This window comes from Lingula anatina, chromosome 2, assembly GCF_051362555.1.
Source record: "Lingula anatina isolate TDL-2025a chromosome 2, LinAna3.0, whole genome shotgun sequence".
NCBI lineage: Eukaryota > Metazoa > Brachiopoda > Lingulata > Lingulida > Lingulidae > Lingula > Lingula anatina.
This window is the reverse complement of record NC_141768.1, coordinates 9,518,023-9,540,414: the sequence shown is the minus strand read 5'-3', so window position 1 is coordinate 9,540,414 and position 22,392 is coordinate 9,518,023. Positions and strand designations below refer to the sequence as shown.

General features: G+C 38.9%; 2 protein-coding genes across 4 annotated transcripts in view; one reads left to right on the top strand and one right to left on the bottom strand.

The window, feature by feature from the left end:
- LOC106163302 (cyclin-dependent kinase inhibitor 3) overlaps positions 1-12,453 on the bottom strand; it is a 42,127-nt gene extending 29,674 nt beyond the window's left edge. For both annotated transcript variants that reach the window (XM_013540853.2, XM_087005321.1), the window contains exons 1-2: positions 12,281-12,453; positions 3,508-3,703 (exon numbers count right to left, since the gene is read on the bottom strand). The gene's annotated coding sequence lies outside the window, so the exon portion shown is untranslated. The remainder of the gene's footprint in view (positions 1-3,507; positions 3,704-12,280) is intronic.
- LOC106163298 (bone morphogenetic protein 2) lies at positions 12,231-18,579 on the top strand. Of its 2 annotated transcripts, none has more exons than XM_013540846.3 (3): positions 12,231-12,402; positions 15,133-15,528; positions 15,992-18,579. In XM_013540846.3, the coding sequence occupies exons 2-3, from the start codon at positions 15,141-15,143 to the stop codon at positions 16,843-16,845; spliced, it is 1,242 nt and encodes a 413-aa protein (XP_013396300.1). In that variant the 5' UTR covers positions 12,231-12,402; positions 15,133-15,140; the 3' UTR covers positions 16,846-18,579. The 2 variants fall into 2 exon arrangements, with proteins under 2 accessions (XP_013396300.1, XP_086861442.1); XM_087005316.1 differs by lacking the exon at positions 12,231-12,402 and adding an exon at positions 12,409-12,568.
- Positions 18,580-22,392: the final 3,813 nt, after the last annotated feature.

Sequence of the window (22,392 nt, the reverse complement as noted above, 5' to 3'; positions counted from 1 at the left end):
AGTAAACTTGACAGAAAATTACCGTATATATTCTACTGAATAAGATATATTAAATTGAAGGCACATTTAAATAAAATTAATAAAAAAAAACTAGAACTAGCGTCTTAGCTTGTCTTTTTCAAACCAACTTTCTTATCTCAATAAACACATAAAGAAATATATGAGTGTCACAGTAATGAATAATGTCATACTGAGCATCAAAGGACGAGGAAGAGGTTTTGGTCTCCTTGAAAATGTGTGTCACAGCGCATTTACTGCTGGACCACGCTGAAGTTACATTAATTATCTCACAGTTCCCGTCTCTACGGAGTGTCTCCAGCGAAATCATGGTCCATCATTTCTGTCACCGTCCTCTAGACACTGACACAGGAATGTACGCATCATGAATATGTAATCCTTCCCCAAACATTCCATATGAATACAATTGATTACGTACCTCTTTGAGGCCGCAATGAAAAATTATGCTGGCCTTATGAATTATGAGATGTTTTTGTCTCTCTCCCTAACCAGCCACTGTACGGTTAAACTAAGTGTTTAGTGCAATATCATCTCCTTAACGGTGCACACCTGACTCAGTGTAGGAGAGAGTGTTAGCAGAGCTCGAGACACTGGGGAGCCGGGTGTCAGAAAATCGTAGGCGACCGAGATATCTTGCTTTGTTTTGGTCTTATGGGGATTTGTTAACTCTTTGTTCCGCGTGCAAGTAAGAGGCCGAGACCTCCTAAGAGTGACCACCGCAAACATCTTGACTTTATATTCTGTGTGTCTTGGAGTTGTGAGACACCCACTTGGAATCCTTCTGAACCTGTTTAAAGAGTTTACGCAAGCTACACAAAACTAAGTAATCAGGCGTCGCTGGACACGAACACAACTGCAGTCGAGAACTGGTCAGTTTGATGTGCTTAATGTCTTCGGCTGGAATTCCTTGGAATATGAAACCCACGGATGTACTAGGACTAGAATATAAAACCAGAGTATATAGTGAAGGTAATGTCACAAGATCCAATAATCCATACCGGTTTTTCTAATTTCTTAGCACTGACGATATAATAGGACAAGACGGTCGCACGTTTTCAACGCGTCGTCTTCCGCAACGGACTTGGATTTGGAGGGAAATGTTAACGTGAACAGAAGTAAGTAGACTGAAGCTACTATTTTGTAAAGAGCCCGTAACATAGTAAATGGACTAAAACGTCGCGTGTTTAACGGGACGAATAATTCTAAGGCACAAATCGTTGATATAACGATGAGATAAAAAGGTATCAAAGCCAAATAAGACACACTAGGGTGAGCGCCGTGACGTTAAGCGTTCTGATTCGACACACTAAGTGAAAAGAACGACATATATTCTAGAGCCTACCTACGCCTATCGTCTATCTCTCAAACCGACTTTCAATCAGAGTTCAACGAACGATACCATAATTTAAAGCTGAAACCGGAACAAAAGGAAAACGGTAAGGTGTTTTTCGCCTGTTTATTGTTTCTGGCTGCTTGTTTTTCACCTAAGGTGACACTGTGGACCCATATTTATGGTACTTTTTCCGTAAGACGAATGTTATCGGTGACAACAATTCTGGCTGTACTTATCAGTATTTAGATGTTTGCTGAGGTTGTATATATCAGTTAGTAAATCCCCTTCATTTGATACCTTAATCTTGCCTGCGATTAACAGCGGGGATTAGTAGTAGAGAGAACGGGTAGGTATAGTTAGACCATTGGTCAGTTCAATAAGGTTGCAATTAGGGGCTGTCGCAAAGATACATTTTATGTAGGCGGAAAAAGGAGTAAAAAGTTACAGGAACTAAAGGACACATGAAGAACTACGGGAATTATTTTCAAGGATCAAAAGGCTAAATACTACAGGTAGAATTTATTTTCTCTCTTCTTGCGTTTTTGCCATATTTTATACTCGCCGTTTCTCACTTAGGCAGAAGTGTCTCATTAATTTATAAATATCACAACATTCTATATTCATCTTGCCACGCAATCGCCTAACGTGACCATAAAATCTTTTAAACCGTGCGCTTGCTTGAAAGGCAATTGAAGAACCCCATGTGAGTGTTGAAAGAAAGGGAGGAATAGTTAGAGCTGTAAGTATGCAATCAAACTCATTATTCTTATATTTAGCTTGAATAAGTTGAATATAAATTAGAATTTGCCCATCAATAATTTTATTCAGATCGATGCGTCAGTTAAACAAAGACTCTTAATCAAAAATTCATATGAGTGTGGCCGTTTATTTGGTTGAGTTACCATGGGTAGACACTTTACATATATACCATCCATAGAGGTAGATATTAAATATGTATAATGCACTTTTGCAAAAAATATTAGTCTGTTGAAAGCTTAAGTTAGCGACTGTTAAGTTGATGAAACGATAAACTGTACTGCGTGTTGTACAGACATAAATCTTTTCACAGCAATGATGCTCGTGTACCCTAAAAATGGGTGGGGTGGGTGGGGTGAAAGTTACAAAGGTAATTAACTGTATCAAATCATGTAGCAGTGCCTTTTATATATTTTTCGAGTTATTTATAGAAAGTACTCCTGAAAAAGTACCGTTCTGAGATGAATTTGGAAGATGTAGTAAATAATAAAGTATCTCCATCTCGAAGCATTAACTTAAAATGCACGGAATTATGACGCAATTTAAAGAAAATAATCTCTATTTTCAAATAAGCCCATTTAACCCATAAAATCAATCAACGTTTCCTTATTATTCACAATAATAAAATTCCATAAAAGTGATGAGCACATGGAATTTGGGAGGAAACGGAACCGCGTGGTTAGATAAGCCGCTAAGGCAACTCCTCCCTGCTATACCAAAATGATTTATGTCAGGTACTTCTTCTTCACTAATTATCAGAGTCGTACAAGGCCATTATGTCGAACTCTTTTGAAAATCAAGCGGCTGAGAAATGATAAGACTCAAATCACCTACTTACGCCATTTGTAAGCGCATCAGCCGAACAAGATGGTGGGTGTCGTCCGAAGCTAAATTGCGACACGCTAAATAAATTTAGGCACACGCCCATCGTCCATTAACACCTTTGAGGCAACCGACTGAAACGCGGCCGAGATCCTGACTGATTCTCCGACAGAAATATAACATACATTAAGTATACTAATTTTGTAAGGGCGGCGTATTTTTAGAAACTTAAAAAGCTGTAATATTTATATCTCCCTCTGATGATGCAAGGATGTTTGCTACAGATGGCACTCGTAAGGTTTTACTGGGTAAACCCGAGTTTTCGGCTCTTTACAATTATATTTCTATTTTAAAATTCACCTCACCGGTGTCGATGCGTGACTTTATTTCACTTACCAGGTGTTGGAAAACGAAAAAAAATCAATTAAAAACGAGAAAAAAGTACGACTTTCAGATTCATGACACTTAAAATAATTCACAGACTTTAATAGGCCTCCGAGTTCGTTCGTTGATCGTAACAATCTGTACTCACGCAGCCATTTTCTTCAAATTCTCAATTTCATGGTTTTTGCTCTTACCTTTAATACCACAGCAGAAAGGTGACATTAATAACCCGCTGACGTGCACCTGTAGTACTGCCGAGTGTTGACAGCGTTGATTGATTAGAGGTCCGACCGGGGGACATGCGGAGAAAACTGATGCAGGGCCAACTGCATCGCAGGATATTGGGGACGTCCTTTTTTCCGTCTCTCTATTTCATTTTCACACCTGCTGCTATCAAAAGTTAAGTGCAATGAATTAATTAATCAATTTAATTTAAAAATGCAGACCGTTCTCCTTTTTTTCAGGCATTTGCAATCGGATACATAAATCAAAGGAACTCGTATGGTTGTGCAATGCTATTCGATTTATGATCACGTGTTTTTAAACGCCAAAAGAACTTTGTTCTATAAAGTGGGAATGTAAAATACCTTTTTTCCTGAAATGTTTATCTGACAAATAATCAATACAATTACAACAGCGGTAAATGAAGACCATTGTCACCTGATACAGGAGACAATTAAATTCATCTGATCCACAAAATAATCAACGTCATAAATGACATTGTGAATAATGTTTTTAAAAAATATATCACAATTAAAAACAGCACAGAGGTATGTGGTTTAATAGACAAGTTTTGCTGCATTTCCATCATCATCACAAAAATACTTGACGCTGTAAATAAAATCTGAAGAAATATGCATTTCATCATCCAAATATCTTTAACAAAGAGGTTGAAAAAAAAAAGAAAAATCATTTGCAATGCTCCACGCTCCTGGGGATGATTTTGATCACAATTTTTACCTTTACTCCATAATTAATAAACCCAAATGGACTTAATTGTATAAAAGTGCCCTTTAGTAATATAATTTTTCTCGAAAGTGGATCATATCCTGCAATGTTATGGAAGAGTCCCTTGCGGTGCCAATTAGTTACATGACGGTGCATGTCATTAGAGACTAGCTGCAGGTGGCGAACGTCTCCGCTGAGCACACCGAATATATCACCTGAGACTTAAAATAACTTAACTGTGACAGAAAAGTACAGTAATTATTGAGAAAGAATAAAACACTCTCGAGCATCGATGTTACTGTTTGATGTATTTATACATCGAGAAATTGATCCAACAATAAAAAAATTAAATAAAAAATTGCGCGCGATTAATAATGACACTTTGAACAAAATATTAATATGACGACATCAGGTGTGTTGTATGGTTAATGATTTAGGTGTAAATAATCTAGATCTGATTATGTGGGCGGAGAGTTTTTTGTCTCTTTAAAATCGCCATTCCCTTTTTAAATCGTTTTCTATTTCAAGAAACCCATTAATACCGACAAAAAGTTGAGGTATGTTAACTATTAGTTTCAGAAACTGCCAAACTCATATATCGCATGTTAATAGACGATTTTTTGACGTCAGCATTTAAAAATCCTGTGATGTTGACATCCCATTATCAAGGGCGAATCATTTTAAAGAAATGATGATGGTCACAAATATCAATTTCATAAAAAAGATTGTTGAAAATATAAAACGAACCGGTTTACCTGATATGTAGCCTGTCACGTGGGTTAAACACAACCACACAACCAATACACCTAAAAAGGTGGAAAATTTAACGAGGACAAATTGTATCTTATATATTAATAATGGGATTTCGTTTATCAATTTGTATTTTAAGGGGCGTAGGTGCTAAATAGAAACCAAGGTATCTTCAACGTGGTTTGGTTTACATATCTCTAAACTCCCTCCACCTGTTTACTCTATTGTTTATTTCTTTGTAGTAATTTCTTTGAGAAATGCCCTCTTAATGTGACGGATAATTCTACATTCTCTCAACCTGACTGACTTTGGGTGATGTGGTACATCTGATGGACAAGCATGGATGAGTGTTTAGAATGCTGGTGGCCCAATTTGGGTAAAAAGAATAGTGCCAAGCCAGATTGTAAAGCGACTTGATGCGTGGTATGTGACAGCAAATGTCAAAAGCGTTGGCTGGTGAATGTTCGAATTCACTTAAGATTGTCGCGGTGTGTACTTTCTATTCACCAGCTTCGTGTCTATTGATACACTGTTTTCTTATAAATTAAGTGTCTCCCTAAACATCGCCCCCATCGTTCCATACACAGACAGTAAGAGACACAATAAACCTGGCATTTCAGCCCTCTTCTCAGACTACATCGGATTACAGTAAAAATCCAAATATTCAAATATTAAATATATACTCTACACACAAACGATACAAGTGGATTTGTTTTATTTGATTATTTCGGGTATTATTTTCTATATTTGTTTGTTACATTTGAAACTAATACAAATATTCATTTTGACGTTAGAATAAAAAAATTACTATTAACGCTTATCGCAAAATAGCAAACTTTCCTGTAAAATAATAGTCATCAGCAGCAGTACTTAAGTTAAGATTATAGCAGTTCAGCTAATAATAATAATAGTAATAAAATTATGCCAAGAAAATTGTAATTTAAGCCCAATAATAGTACTTAGAAAATTACGATGATTGAGTTACAACATGAACGATAAAATGATTTATAACTACTGTAATTGCACTTTCAAAAGTAATAAGGACATAATAATTCATATCAGCCTTTCAACAAATTATCAATATTGTTGTTGGTCCATTGTCCATGACATCAGACTGATAATGACATTAACGGTTAAAGTATTGCTTCATATTGTATGTATCGTACCATAAATCTAGGGCTCTTCACTTTCTCTTTGGATAGAGTTCTATTAGGAGATAATAAATGGTTGCGGCTGGGTCACCGTAATAAGTAATATTCGGGTCATTACATTACAATGACAACAAGACGATGAGTTGAGACACGCCAACCTGTCATATGCATTGCAAAAGCATGTGATCCCGAAGACGTGTCGTGGAACTTCACGAGGACAGAGATGATAGATGAGGGGCGAGACTTGAAAGTGGAGATCGGCCAGGTGGGGCACAGCAGATAGGGCATTAATGGGACTTGTTACATTTTAAAGCTTTCAGCAAAGACCTTGTGTGATCTTTCAATCAAAATAATTCGCCTGCAGCAGGCAGTTCAGCTGGTATCACCCTCTTTTCAAGACGGCGGTCTGGTGTCATTTAAAGGCAGAAGACACGGTGTAACGGATGGTAAATTTGTTATTTTTTTTACATTTTTCAAATATTAAAGTGAAAAATGCCATTTTCTAGAGAGAAAATATATATTATGGTTGAAAAAACAACTACTTCAAAGATGTTATCAGTAGGCGGAGAAAAAATTCCTAAAAGCAACGGATAGAAAAATATTCTAAACATGCCGTGACGTCACAAGTTAAGTGAGAGGTCATGTGACCTAGACGCAGGTGTGCTTTGACAAAGATCTCCCCGCGATAAACAAAACCCAGATGATGGAGATAGAAACTGATAAATTCCTCAGATAAGCCCGATAACGACCTGCAAGTACTGACATTTTGAGGGTAATAATTCAACCTGCTACCATTTCAGTCCTGTTTCCCACCTGCATTTCTGAAAGTAAGAAGGCTGCGGTCGTAATTTATACCCAATGTCGTTAAAGTGTTTTCTTTGTGATACGACTTTACTTATCGTAAAAGATCGCGCTTTGTGAAACTTATCTCTAATCATAAAGCAATTTCATGAAACAAAGCAAATTTCACCTTATTTATATGGCGTTAATTTTTTTACGAATTTACTGCCTCGATTGATGGGAGATGGTTGAATATGTTGTGGACAGGTCACCCACAGAAAGTGTTGGTGAAAATGCTTTCGCAACAATCGTAACATCGACGAATTCTTTAATTGAGAGAACGCAACAATTAAAGAGCCAGTCGCCCTCCATGTGACACCATGATAAACAGTTTAAAAACACCCAATACTAAACAACGGAATGCCTATCAGTAGTATCCAATGAGGTGTATCCTTACTCTTGTTTCTATTACAGATATCTAACTGAAAGTTGCACGAACATATGGAACCGATTGTCTTTTTCACACGACTTTTCACGCTGACCCCATAAAATACACCCAGTAATGAAAAGATATCGTTGCGTGATTGTTTCTGCTTAGTCCGGATGTCAATGATGCTTTCATTAATAACAGATAAATTGTTGTATGGCTTGAAAGTTTATATAGATTTATCACGTGAATTACCCTCTCGCCCCCTCACTTTCTGTGACGCGCAAGGGAGTGCGCGCGTGCACACACACTACAAGACAATCCAATTACTATTTATCATGTTTAAATCATATGGGTTGGCAGTTTCTAGAAAGTATTACAGTTGATAATGCAATTTTGACGTGGTCACCTCCCACCACTATGGGTATCCCTTATACACATCAGAAAAATGTTTTTTTTCTTTGTTTTGATTTTATCACAATAAAGATGTGGTGCAATTTTCAATTTTTAAACGCCTCTCTTCTTTTCCAAATTATGGCCCGGGAAGAAAACCTTTCAAAGGCAGCTGTTTTCCAAATCTCGACTTAAAGTTTTGAACTTTTAAATTTAAAATAGCCGTTTCCTTTCTCTTTCGCATATTACGAGAACCCTCCCACATACTGAAAGCAGGTTTTTAGATATCGTAAGGATACAGATGTCAAAATGGCACAGTGTTGGGATTTTTCTCTTGGGATTGCCTCCGATATTCTCATGTTTTAGAGTCCACGTGTACCATGCAGGGTGCAGTGCCAGACTGCGTGGCGCTCGAAGGGAAGTGGCACTGTTGAGGTTTTCGGTAGTGTCGAGGGAAAGGGAGGCTCAAAATTACATATAATATAAAGAATTCTCTTTCCTGGAAAATAATTTTTTAAAAAGTTTTTACGTGTTTTTTTTATTATTATTATTAATTCTATTTTGTTTTATTTCACTATGAGATGATGACTTAAACCACGTCCTGAACGATAACGAGACCTAATTGCGGACAAATCAGAGACAATCCTATAAAAAGCTTCAAATCAAAAGAAAAAAACAAAATGAAAGGCCTGAAACGATAAAAAAGGCATTTGTCTATCTATGATGAGATGATTAAATGGTATTCTTGTGTAAGTAACAGCATGTCGATATGGAGATAAAAAATGAGAAGGGCATCATCATGAATCTAAATGATAAAATCAATAATTTCGTCTAGCCACTCCGCCCTCTCGTGCAAAAAATAAAGTCCAAGTGTAGAAACACTTTGATGATAAATGCTAGCTTACAACAGTAAGAAAAATATCGGTGTTTCATTTCACTATGCCAAGCTTTTCACTTGATACGACATTTAACGGCTGTTTGTTTGTTAAAAAAAGAAAAAGTAACAAAACACATTGGGATCGTCTCGTTTTTTCTTTCCATGCCCTGTAGAGTCAGCGGTGGGTTAGGTAAATAAGCAGTTAGCTTTGTTCTTCTCTCATTTGTCTCGATAGAAGAAGGATCGTTGAACATCCCCCCAGAAAGATGTGTTATTCTTCGAATATTTTATTACGTCTAGCGTGGTACAAGGTATTGCGGCTCGGTACATTTTCATTTTGATTTTTCCTTTTCTTTCTCATTCTCTCTCTCTCTCTCTCTCTCTCTCTCTCTCTCTCTCTCTCGCGTAACCAAGGAGCTCAGCGGTGTCAATTAGAAAAAAGTTAAAAATTGTGATTGACACTGACAAATTGTTCTTCCAACTGGCAAAAGACTTGACTTACTACGCAAACACAGGCCACGCGCACATGCCGCGATCTGTCTTGGGTTATTTCCCATCTTACGTGCACCCTTTCTCGTTGGTGATAGCGCACTCAGACACGTTTGTATAATATAAAATGAGAAGAGGGTGATAATACATTTTAGTGGAACTTGCAAGCGAGGTTACATTGGGCATAGGAATTGTTGCACTGAAATGAAAAAGAATATTATCAGCGTGACACTTAAATGGGATTGGAATATTATAAGATAAAGGAAAACAGTAATTTTATAGGCAATAAGAATCTAAAAAATACAATCTCGCCAAATTTCTCCGATATATTAATAAGAGAGACATCCGTGTTATATATTGCAAATTCGAATGTAAAAAAGAAACATTTAAGGATATGATAACTTGTTTTGAAAAGTTGGTTATTTTGGCCTGATGAAACATTAAATGCACAAGAGTGGGCCAAGATCCTCCCTCAAATTGTCCATTTTCCAAAAGTTGAAAGATACGTATTTGCATATATGTATTGAGATAAAAGACAAAAATCTTCCTCTAAGGTACATGTAGGCCTACTCAGTAGGGAGAAGACTCCCCCCCCCCCCCCCCCCCCCCGGTCCAGCACATCAATATTGCTCTCATTGTCGGGGGTGATGGTCATGATACATAATGCGGCGCAGCTCCAGTTCTTATCAAAGTAACCAACTTATCGCGATGAATTAAGACTAATCAAATGTATAAGTTTCCTCCTATTAGATATACACGGCCGGAGGGTGCGTGCACCTCCTACGTACGCCGCCCCCCCCCCCCGACCAAAATTTAGCCGCTCCCTCTGATTTTCCGCCTCTCCGAACTGACCGACATCGTTTGTGACCAATAGATTGTGTCGCCTAACAAATTACAAGTAATAATAAAGTTGACGCAAATAACCCTGAAGTGGGGGTCATTCCTTGTAATGAGGACATTCCTGTGTCCCCTCAGGTGTGCAACTTAATATAGTTCATTTTTGGAAGTGAGCAATTATTAAACTATCGCACTATGAACTATTAACTTTACACCATCTCTGAGATAAAATCACAGTACCAAATGAGGAGGATCCATAAGATGACCCGGAGAATAATGAATAAAGTGACAACTATCAGAAGTGGGAGTATAAATGTGACAAACATGCGACCAGGGAGCAAGCAAGATATTTTGATGCGGTTTTGATGTCTCTTTCGGATCCTTTCCACAAAGTGTCGCAATGATGTCTTGTCATGTTACCTCTCATGCACAAGGAAATAATAGGCCTTTTACAGTATACCCGCCGGGATCCCAACTGATCTTATCCAAAACTGGGGTTTGACTCGAGTTTGCATTTCAAATAACTAAAAAACCGCTCGCGGTCTCTGATGAGGAACACAAGTGTACTTGCTTCTCGTGACAGCTGTGTTCCCCTTCCATCTGTACGAACAGCTGACCGTAATCTACACGTCATAGGAAAACACATTGTACTGTCATATACAGAAAGACGACTCCAAAAACACACATCTTTTGAGCGCAGTTTACCTTTAGAAACGTTGAAAGCATGCCGAAGCCATTGAAGTGGGGTCTAGGGTTAAATAAATTGATACAGTATACATGGTCTGAATTGGCAAGTCGAAGAGTGAAGGTTTGGAAACTTGGGAGTCAAATTAAGAAAGTCAGTGTTTTCGCAATCAATTCTTTCGAGAACAAAAGCTACAGACAGACGTGTCTTTATTTCCGTTTAGACTTTAATCTAAGGCCCCGAAGGTCAAAGAAACGAATGCTGGTATCTTTGTTAAGGAATTAGTTACGTTGAAAGAGAAAGCTGATCACAAGTATTGAACCTTATAAAATCAGCAATATAATTTAAGCAGTACAAAACAAATGTATTAGAAGTAATGTAAAGTCGAACATGAGAAGGTTACACGGTTTAAAAGTGAAAATAAAGCGGCATGACAATGCCTTTGAAATAGCTGTACTTTTGTCAACGGAGCCGTGATCAATCAATTGGACTAAGGCGAAATTTGTCACCGCATAGACTGTGGTCTGTTCTTTTTCTAAATATTAACTGCGGAGGCTCAATTAATGCTGCTCTAGTAGGAAGTAAGACTGCATTTTGCCTGTGGCGACATAAACTTGGAAGGAATCCTTCGTCTTAACAATCTAACGCAAATTAAAAGTATCGCCCTAGGGCATCGTTTTGTCACCTGTCATCAAGCGCGTGGTCGTTGTTTGTAACGCAGTTAACTAAAATGTAGTAAGGTCATTAATCCCATGATCCCCCCCCCCTCAAAGCAAAGCGCCAATGATTCAGTTATATGAGGAACAACAACGCATACTATTAAATGCATTAATCATGTTGCAGTCAAACCTTGCCGCTAAGTATATTTCCTCCTCCGTGTTTTAATTTTTCCTTTCCTTAACGCGAGTTCTTATTTGTCAGGTTCTTGTGATATCAGAGCGGAATGAAACCATATCCTTCTCTTAACGTAGAACCCACCTGTTCCGAAATTAAAATGTCTCCATTCTAACTCATATCAAGAAGAAATTTTATCAATTTTTCGCTAACTGACTTCTCTCAATTTATTAACAGGGCCCAAATTGACGCATGCGTGTTAGCTCCTGACTAGGATGAAAACAGCCAATCAGCGCACACTTAAGGACAAAGCAGAAAAGTGATCGACAGTGATATAATCTGCAGACTGGAAAGTGGGATGCTCCGAACTTATTCCGGCAAGTGACTCAGTGGGAAACAAGAGCACGGATTAAAATCAGCAAACAATTTCTTAGGATTTACCTCTGACGAGCACAAGCAGCAAAGTCATTCTGTGTGGGAATTTGTTGAAAAGCACACCTGATGCTCACTTAAACGGCAACTTTTGTGGATCTTAACTTCCGAAATGGAAGAAAGAGACACCACAAACAAGCGACAGTGCAAGAGGGCAGATACCAGTCACTACGGGAGAACAAGCCTCTCGGATTTATTACATTGCCAAATCGAACAAGAATAAACTAGCAAGGAGTTTAACCTCGCGCCGCAGTTAGAGAACCTTTCAGAAACAATTATGTGAATATGTTACTTTGAGCTTTCGAAGATTAACTCAGTGCATTTAAGGAGTACATTTACATTTCATATATGCATTTATATTTACCCGAATGGAAACTGTTCATGTCAAGGATTTTTGGTAGGCCGCTCAAATATCGGGGCTTTCCTTGGTCCACCGGTCTTTCTACTGTATCCGCCTGTTCTCGGACATCACTGAGCAGTTACCTGGTAAGTGCCATACATTCCATCGTACCTTCTCCACCATGGCAAGTGAGAGGGAGCTGTCAGAAACACACGTTCCCCCACATCAATTGAAGTAAATGAGGGATGGGGAGTTTCCCCCAGCGGGCATATCACCTTATCTGATCGCAACCCCTTTCAATCTAGCCCGGAGGTATGAATGCACAGCTATAGTTATTGAAATTACATGGGAACAAATTAGTTCGGCAAATTAGTTTCACACATTGTCTTTCGCGGGTGTAATTTGTCCCTGCTATTACATCTCGAAGCAGTTGAAAACACAGCCCCCTTTTAAACAGGATTAAAATTGTGGGACCTTTTGAAGCGTTACGGCCATTGAAAGGGAAACAGTCTTTATATAGCTCGTATGACCACTCATCATAAATATGGCACGGCCCTTAGGTTTAACTTAAGGTGAAACACTAATTCCCCTCAATTGGTTAAATGGATAGCTATTCTCTTGAGATGTCAACACGTTAATGAGCGCAAATAGTCGAGCCAAATACATGGGTCCCAGGTTTTATGTTAGCGTTTATGTTAAAGGAAATAACACTACTTGAGGCGGCGAATGATTTCCTTGTCTCAATATTGTATCTAATGCACTTAGCAGAAACTTCAGCGTGTTAATAATAATAAAAAGCTTGCACTCAGAGTTACTCGAAAAATTAGATAATGTTTTTCACATTCTGGGTTTGCCACTGATAATCGCACAGGAATTCCTATCCGAAAACTACAGATGGCGCGGGGCGCCTGGGTGTCTGGGCCTGCTTTTGGAAACCCACCACGTGCTTTCCAAGTTCATAGCTTGATTACTTCGGCTAAAATTATACACACATATCCGTTACCATATGTCAATCTTCTATGGGATAATTAATTGAAAAAATCTTTACGTCTGTTTTTTGTTAGTGGGCTATGTATCCCCGGCCCTTGAGCAAATTGAAGCCAGTGTTTGTAAGAGTGTAAATCGCTTCCGTATCCCCACACGGTTTCAAGTAAGCGATGATCAAAGGCACATTTTGCAAAATCATTACTGGCTGGGAGAGAGGGTTGCAGACAGCTATTTAAACAAAATATTTTGTTAAAGGAGTAATACAGAGATCGTGTTGGTGTATGGTCGATGTATCGTGTGGGGTGTCTTTTGTGATCGTTCCATCTGCCCAAGTTTGCTTGTTTGACGAGGGAAATCGGCATAACAATTTTTCTTTTTTAAAAGCATTTTTCTGCTCAAAATGTGAATCTAACCACCTTAAATGTGAAAGGGACAGTATCAATATTTAATAACGCCCTCTGTTAGTGATACTCAACATGAACTTGGTTTTCCTGGATCAGAGAACGCAGGTACAGCCACTACACACATTTCTTGCTGAACGACCACCCGTTGGGGTGCTTGATTTAAAACCATAAGTAATTGGCCCGTGGTGAGGCAAAATTGATACACGGAGTGCACATTGTCTTACAGGTTATTGATGTTGTTACTCCAGTAGTAGAATATACTCACCTGTCGATCGACCCCAGAATGCGGGAAAGATTTTTTTTTACTCGTCTTTTATCATCCCCAACGGCCCTTTGTACAATATAAGGTCCCGCGCAGTCAATCATTTAACCTTGCTCATAATGTTGTGTTCCGTCGATTACGTCTTTTCATCGTTCATGTATATTCAAAACCAAGCAGCTGTTGAATTACTTCCCGTGTCAATTTCATCTCTGTATTTCAATGAATTTTTCGCAGCCGAATTAATGTTTTTACTAGTAAAGCAATATTCCTTGTACTATGCCAACGGAAATCCAGTCAGATTACTGTCATGTTATCAGACTCCAATCTTGGTTATGCATTTTGAATTTGATGTGACCGCTGCTTTGAAGTCAATTTTATCAATTAAAGACCTCCGTGTGAGCAGAGGGCCAACAAGTTTTGTTGAAAAAGTCTGGAAGAATGAAAGATGATGGATTCGATAAACCAAAACAAATACTAAATCATTGTTCGTTCGATACGAAACCACTGACATTCGATCGGTGCTAGTAAAAGCATCAAAATAGCATGCCTAAATCTTGTCTACAGTTTCTCTAAATTAAAGATCTGCAGAATACTTTATTTACGTTAGCTGAATGAAAGAGGAATAGTCTGCAAAACCGCACAGGTGAAAGGGGCGTTTTAGTGAAGTTTAAAGAGGCAAAGGCTTTTGTTGATTTAATAAAGAGTGAAAAAAGGGAAGGCGAAATGCCGTCAGCCGTTGAGTTTTCAGGTTTGTTTCGCTTGTTGAAACATAACAACATTTTATCAAAATTATCAAATTTTTATTCGAACATTTCAACTATAAAATAACAGCAGGATCACCCGTCTATATAGACGCCTGTTTTTCGACCTGTAAATCGTAGCACAAATATGTCCAAGCTCAGCATGTGTAAAAGCTTATCTGTTCAAATTCTGTATCACTTTGTTTTCACCGAGCTTATGTCCAATATGGTCACTGTAAGTGAACGAACGGTTGTATAACGGGAATTCCTAACACAAACAACCCCCAAATATTGGCTTCATAGCCTTGTCTGACACCAGCTCGGGACGGTCCCCCCTTGTACGGGTGCCATGATGCGTGCATGTAGATTCCACTACAAGGAGTACATACGAACGCCATTATTGGAGTTTACTTTTTATATATATATATTTTTTAAAACGTGGCCGATAATTTTGGAATAATGTTCAGTTTTGTTTTGTTGCAGGTTTCACGATGAACGCTGGAAACTGGCACCTGTTCGTCATCGTGTTAAGTGTGGTCGTCTTTGGACAAGAAACGGCGCTTTTAGTTGCGGGGAACACTAATAATAATAGGCGAGAAGATTACACAGGAGAGACTAGTGAAAAAGGAACGACCATCCGTGAAAACTCTGGCCAAAGGACTAAAGACATTCAAGCGCTAGAGTCCAGTCTGTTGAAAATGTTCGGATTAGGATCTAGACCTCGACCCCGCAAAAAGCTAGAAATACCACAGTACATGTTGGAATTGTATCAAAAACAAATGCAAATAAGAGACTCGGAGGAGATCATGGGAGGCGATATTAATGTGCGAGGAAAATTCACAGGGTCAGCAAATACTGTTCGCAGTTTTCATCACCTAGGTAAGTGCAGCATAGTTTATGAAATGCAAACATCGCTCAGTTGATCTTTACATCAGGTAGGGTATCTGGGTGGTGAAATAAAGATTATGATATGTGCGAGATGAAATTTACGCACTCTCAGGTTTCACTGGCTTACATTTCTTACATAGTTTCTGATGCCACAAATCGTTAATCTTACATTTAGATAATTGTTTCGTTTTCCTTTTCGTCTAGAAGCAGTAATTTGATAGATCTGAATCAGTTTAATGGTAACACGATTTTTCCGCATTCTGTAATTTGGTAAATATGAATTAGTTACTTTACAGTTACAGTTATATAAATGTTTTAGTTTTCCTCCTAGTTTATAGACTGTATAATTGAAATATTGAATTTATTAGTTGCGTTTCCTTCCTATCCAGATCTATTCATTTAAAGCTTTTGTTGTACACAGCATGTTGATTATGTGCTTTCTTTTCACCCGCAGAGCCAAAAGTACACGAAGCCCAATCTTCCACGGACAAAGTGACTCTTATTTTCAATATTTCAAGCGTCCCAGAAGAGGAGATTCTGAAAGCTGCAGAATTAAGGATTTACAGAGAACAAATATTACAACATTTGGAACCCAGTTTAAAGCGTAAAAGGGATTTTAGATATAAATTAGAAGCACACGAGGTAATAAAGCCTCAGACTAAAAATCGAGATTCAATCACAAGACTATTAGATACCAAAATAATAGATATTAGGAATTCGAGTTGGGAGTCTTTAGACCTCACTCCAGCCGTTGTCAAATGGAGGACAACACCACGCAAGAGCCACGGAGTAGAAGTGCATTTTATTCGTTTAGATGGCCGTCCTTCAGAACTGAAATCGTCCCACGTTCGCCTGAGGCGATCGATAAATGGGGACGACAGCACATGGCAGGCCCAGAGACCACTTTTAGTCACATACAGTGACGATACTAGATCAAAAAGGACTAAAAGAGAAGGGAAAAGGCGGTCACGAAGCCATAAGAGAAAAAGCAAAGAGCAGTGTCGGAGGCATGCTTTATATGTAGACTTTAAAGATGTTGGCTGGGACGACTGGATCGTCGCCCCGCCTGGGTACCAAGCATTTTACTGCCATGGGGATTGCCCGTTCCCACTCGCAGATCATCTTAACTCTACAAATCATGCTATTGTACAGACGCTAGTAAATTCAGTGAACCCCAGCGCTGTGCCTAAAGCATGCTGTATCCCGACAGAATTGAGCCCAATCTCAATGCTCTATCTGGACGAGTATGACAAAGTAGTTTTGAAAAATTACCAAGATATGGTTGTAGAAGGATGCGGTTGCCGGTAGAATTCGAAATGGAAGTCGTTCATCTCCAGCAGAGAACTGTCCCAAGGCAGTTGCAGTGGATACACAAAAAGAAGACGACAATTGGAGGAAGCCGGACAGTAAAGATTCAACGATGAAGCCCAAACTAATTTAAAATGTAATAATAATTATGACGCAGATTCCGTGCATCAAATGCACGTCAAAATACCGACGTTCGGGATTCAGCCATCCGACGAAAGAGAAAAAACCGGAGTGTATTATACTGAACGGGACTGTGACACGTAAATGATATGGCTTCGCCAAAAGCAGGTGCGAGGAAAGTGACCTGCATCTCACGTTCATGCCGAGATAGCAATCTGCTTCGTTGACAAGCCTGTATTTTAGAGATTGAAAATTTATTGACAGTGTGATAAGAATGCGGTTTTTGGTGACGGGTCAGAAGCTCATCTGCATAGAGATTCCCTCAACAGCTTTTGAAGCGCAGTAAACTGTGCGAACCACCGCACAAATGTGAAATTCCCAAATATTTCACCAGGCGGCACGTGAAATGCCCCAAAATGTAAAGTAAATGTGAAGCTTTTTATAGAAAAAAACGAGAAAAAAGGATATGTAAACAAATTATATATAAATAATATATATACACACATTTCTATATATTTTCTTCCCAAGCCAAAAATTGTGTGTATTTGTAGTGTGAAAAAGTAGTTAATTGTTGCTGTAATTAAGCAAGTTCTGGACACTATTATAATTTATAATGTTTGTGTTATCCGTGGTATACCGGTGTCGGAGAACCAGTTTACTTTTCGATACCTCGTCTGGTATATGGAAGCCAACCCTGTGTATCATCCCTGTGCTTGATTCACGTGGTGTTTCTTCAATATGGCAAGTTTAAGCTTTATACCTCGTAGAGGTAGGGGGCTGTGAACAGATGACAAGGGAGAAATTTAGCAGACACACGTTGCAGATGCGGCGAAAATATACAAACGCAAAGTCTAATTTACTAGCCATGGTATACAGGGGGAAGTTTTTCCTAGGCCGCTTTTCGCTTTTCACCTAGAATTTTTACATATTTTAAAGTGCTTTCAAAAGAGTTGTTGGGCTGCAGCTGGCTCTTATTTTTGCACCCTTTCCGCTGGCTGATGTCTGCGTTCCCTTGCTTTAGCAGTAAAGAGACTAAACAAACCTTGTTCTCAGAAGTTAACAATCACTGAGCAAATCAGCTTAATACGAAGATGGCTGCCCGTGGTGCGAGAAATTGCACTTAAAATCCCATCTCTTTCTTTACGCCCGTTCAATTTGATACCAACCCTATACACAGGGTGTCTCCGTCGACAATCGGGTCCCGTCGTTAGCTGACGTGAATGGTTGGAAACCCTGAAAACGAATCCCCTTGTAAGCCACTATGCGAAAGTTTGCTTTGTCTCACTGTTACTTTTTCAATATACAAGCATGGGAACGCAGTTGAACAGAAAGACAATCAAGTGCAAACTAGATTTAAGTGGGAAAGGTGGTACAGCTTAAATCAAAATGTTATTCCTCTTCGTTCTTTTTTCTTTTTCTCTGATGGCGGAGAGAGAGTGTATGTATATATTTATTATTATTATATATTTGAGAAAAAACTTTTGTAAACTACAAATAGGTGATAATATAAAATTGTAAATTATGTGCAAAGGTCTAGGAATAGTTTGAATATTGTGTACAAATTGTGAAATACTCTCTCAATAACTCGGAATAAAAAGCTGTATTGTTGATGTAGAGGCGGTGTCTTTAGTGTTTGTAAATAGTAGAAACAATTAAGAAAGGATGTATATTTTGATACGATGGCGCTGCGCTTGTGTGGTTTATAATATCATTCTAATAAGAGCCTTGAATAGTTTACTTAGGTGCTGAGTTGCGTTACTGCTATTTCTCTGCGCGCGATTGCATGTAAACATTATATTGGCCATTCTGACAAGCGCGCTGCGCGACTGGGAACGTAAGTAAACTACTTTAGTTATCTCTTTGCTTGCTCGTCCCTCAAAGTTGAATAACCAAAACACTAGATGCATAATCTTCCATGTCAAATTTCTCGCTCAACTGCAATTTTGATCCACAAATTTCTGAAAATTAAATCACGTAAACAAAGGTGAAGGTGAAAGAGGGGGCCCAGTAGTTAAAAAGCTACAGACTAAATGAAATGAGATATAAAAGTAGAATTTGAAATTTCTACAGTGACGCATTTGATTTCTCCTGTTCGTATGAGACATACGACTCGCCCCCGGCCTCCACTGCTTGAAAAACAAAAGCACGGGGTCAAATTCCTTAGAACAAATAACGTGTAAGCCCGTTAACTCCCGACTCTGGACCTGCACAGGGGTGGCTCAAAAGTTTGAAATTTTTAGCGCTTGATGTGTAGTTTCTTTAACAGACTTACTTATTGGGGTGAACAGGACAGGTCAGGGAAGAGTTGAAGGAATTCAAAATTGAATCAGAACCCTTTTCCAGTCGGTAGTCGTCCCACGAGCTCATCGTTTGACGAGTTTTTTAGTTAGCACCATTTTGTCAAAAGAGTTAAGAAATTATATTGACAGTGAGTATAAATTTAGTAGATAAAGCTCTGAAAAAAATCCAGTAATTCCCCCCCCCCCCAAAAAAAAAAAAGTTTTCGGTTGTCATGGTTTTCGACAGGCGCTCTCATATTAAAAAAGCTATGAAATAACATTAAACAAAATTAACAATAAAATTTAAAGACATCGAGATATTAAGGCATTTCGACATTTGACACAAGAGGGGATTTCCTTAAATCACTTATATTGTTATATCAGATACGTTCGTTTTCCTGTTTGTGCACCGGGACCAAAATTTGTGTCTGTCTCGCAAAGGGGAACAGCGAGTTTAGTGTCCCGATCAACCCCTTTGATATCAGTCCGGGGCCGTGTAGTATAAAGCTCAGACTAACTTCACTCGAGAATTTGAACTTTTTGGTCCAGAAATGTCCCGGGTTACTCCCAACACCGCGTTAGTCATATAGATCCGTCTACGAAATCAAAACCGATGACACTTTTTAAACTAAACAGTGTCATTACCTAATATGTGGGGCGTTTACCTATAAATTTAGGCGGCGGGACTACGAAATTCGAGCTTTGTTAGCGAAGCAATCTCACAGGCAAACAACTGTTTCACTACACAGAGAGTAGAAATGCAGTAGAAGCATGAAATCTGTGCGCAGCAGGTAACACGTGTTGAAGTAAGCCGCAAGGCCAGTTTGTCTTGATTTAATGTTTCCTGTACTCCAAAATACACGTCGTCTATGGCATATTATACGTGAATTGTTCAGATATCTCTATCTGGTCTACTCGTGAAACATGTGACTGTGTTTTCGTGCGACAGGGGTGTTAATCAGGTGGGGCGTTTGGCTTTTCCTTGCGTTTCCATTTTCTCCCACACCTGTCAAGAGGCGTTTCGAGCGTTTTCTTCTACTGCCTTTTGAACCGCGTGTTGCAGGAATAATATAGTGTAATCACACGGGGCAGGACCAGTTTGAATAGACTCGCTATCACAGCTAATTTGTTCACTGTAATCCCTGGTGTTTCGTACCTCATTAACTACCGAAATGATTGATAAAATGCAACAAATTTCCCGACTACTGAAGAAAATTGATCCAAATTACTAACCCGCTATAGTCCTTGACAAAAAGGTGGCTTATACCACAGGCGCAAAATGAAGTGCGCTTCATCAATAGGAGGGATCACCTTGTGTAAACATGGGGGCTATTACAAACTCATAAGTTTCTTTAAGGGCTTAAATATTTTATTAAAGGTTTAAATATGCTTCAGTGTTCAATACAAATCATAGCGTACGTGAATATTAGTCTATTAAATCGTGTTAAATGTCGACCAATTTACGTAGTTTTAGGCACCTCAGCGCTCTTTACCTTAGAAGTGTATTGACAAAGAAACTTGCACCCCAGTGTTTGGATGACACAATGTTCAGTACATAATGTGTCCGCTGTTAGCCGAGCCCATTAAACACTACTTTGGACCTTGGGGCTGGGCAAACAGGCCTCTGTACACAGGCATCTAACAGTCGGTGCAAAAATACCGAATCTCCGAGTCGCCCTGTCGTGAATACTACAGAGAAGAAACGGTTTTTTTGAAAATAGTACAAGCGTTCTATTTGAACGTTTTGTTTCATTATTTAAATCTGAGAAATTACGAGTCTATTCACTCACAATAAAATTTCTACAAAAACAGCCACATTTACTAGCAAAGCTTTAAAAAACTAGCCACAAACAACAGGCCTTTAGATTTTCATCATGGAACCGCTTATTTCTTAGTTCCATATTTCTCTAGGGCAATGTCTGAATCAAAAGGCCTAAATTGGCTATCATCGAGAACCCATCTCGTACAAGATAACTTACTACCAGTTCCGATCTGTCAAATTATCAAGGCACTTAGTATTCGACAATGGATGTTACCAACTGTCTTTGGTGGCCAATTCATGAGCAATGACCTTAGCTCCACGCACGGGGACAAGTCTGCTAAGAATTTATCGATTTTAAACAGCAAATTACCAGGGCCCCATGCCTCTGCGCGGGCGGAACACATCCCTGCTGGGATAGGAGTGAAAAATGACGTCTTGTTATATTTAATATATATGTATAAACACAACAACAAATACACAACTTCGCGCTACATCGCAAGAGCCCTAACTAGACCTTTGAACGTTAGCTATTAATAAAGAATTTATCTGATACTCTCTATGATAATATTACGGCGAAAGCACTCGTCTGCATGCTAATCCTCCCCGTACCCTGGTAACTGAGGCTTGTGTTAAATATGGCAACGAGAGAGACCCAAGTAGATACGATACATACGATACTAATATGTCTATTGCCAAAAAATAAATAGATAAATTAATTCCCAAAAAAATTAGTGAAAGGAAAAAAATAGAGGTAACATATAAAATTATCTATTTATCAATTCTTACATCCTGGACTGATTAAAATATGCGTGTGGTCTGATTGAGCAGAATCTGAAGGCAAAGCAGGGCGGAGGAACGAGGCATCCGTAGTAGGCGATAACACACAACAGTGGCTATGTCGGTACTTGATGACTGGTGTAGTAAGAGATAAAGGGATAAAATTGCTAGAAATGTACTCGAGAGTGCAGCGGAGGCGTTCTGCTGGTAAACCAAAACCTGCGCCCCTTGAGTTATAGGCCCTCTCGTTGATAGCGTGGTGGCGACACGTGCGAGCGACGAGTTGCACGACCGGTGTCAACCAGGAGGCCAAGATTGAAGGCTAAAACAAAATAATAAAAAAAGACCAGGCCTTGGATGTTGCAAGAAGTTAGACGCAATCCAGATATTTTCTTATTCTGCAAACAGCCCAAAAACAACCTAGCACTGTTTATTAAGTAGGTGCCCCATACGCTGTTTTTTTTTCTTTTTCATCTATCAATCCGCATGATCGGGGGGTCGTAAAATTCCAACGGGCATTTTGTAAAAAATGTGGATATTTGTCCGAATTCAAACGGATACTCCCACGTCCACTATAAAACCAGAGGTGACAAAAGCTTGGAATGGATT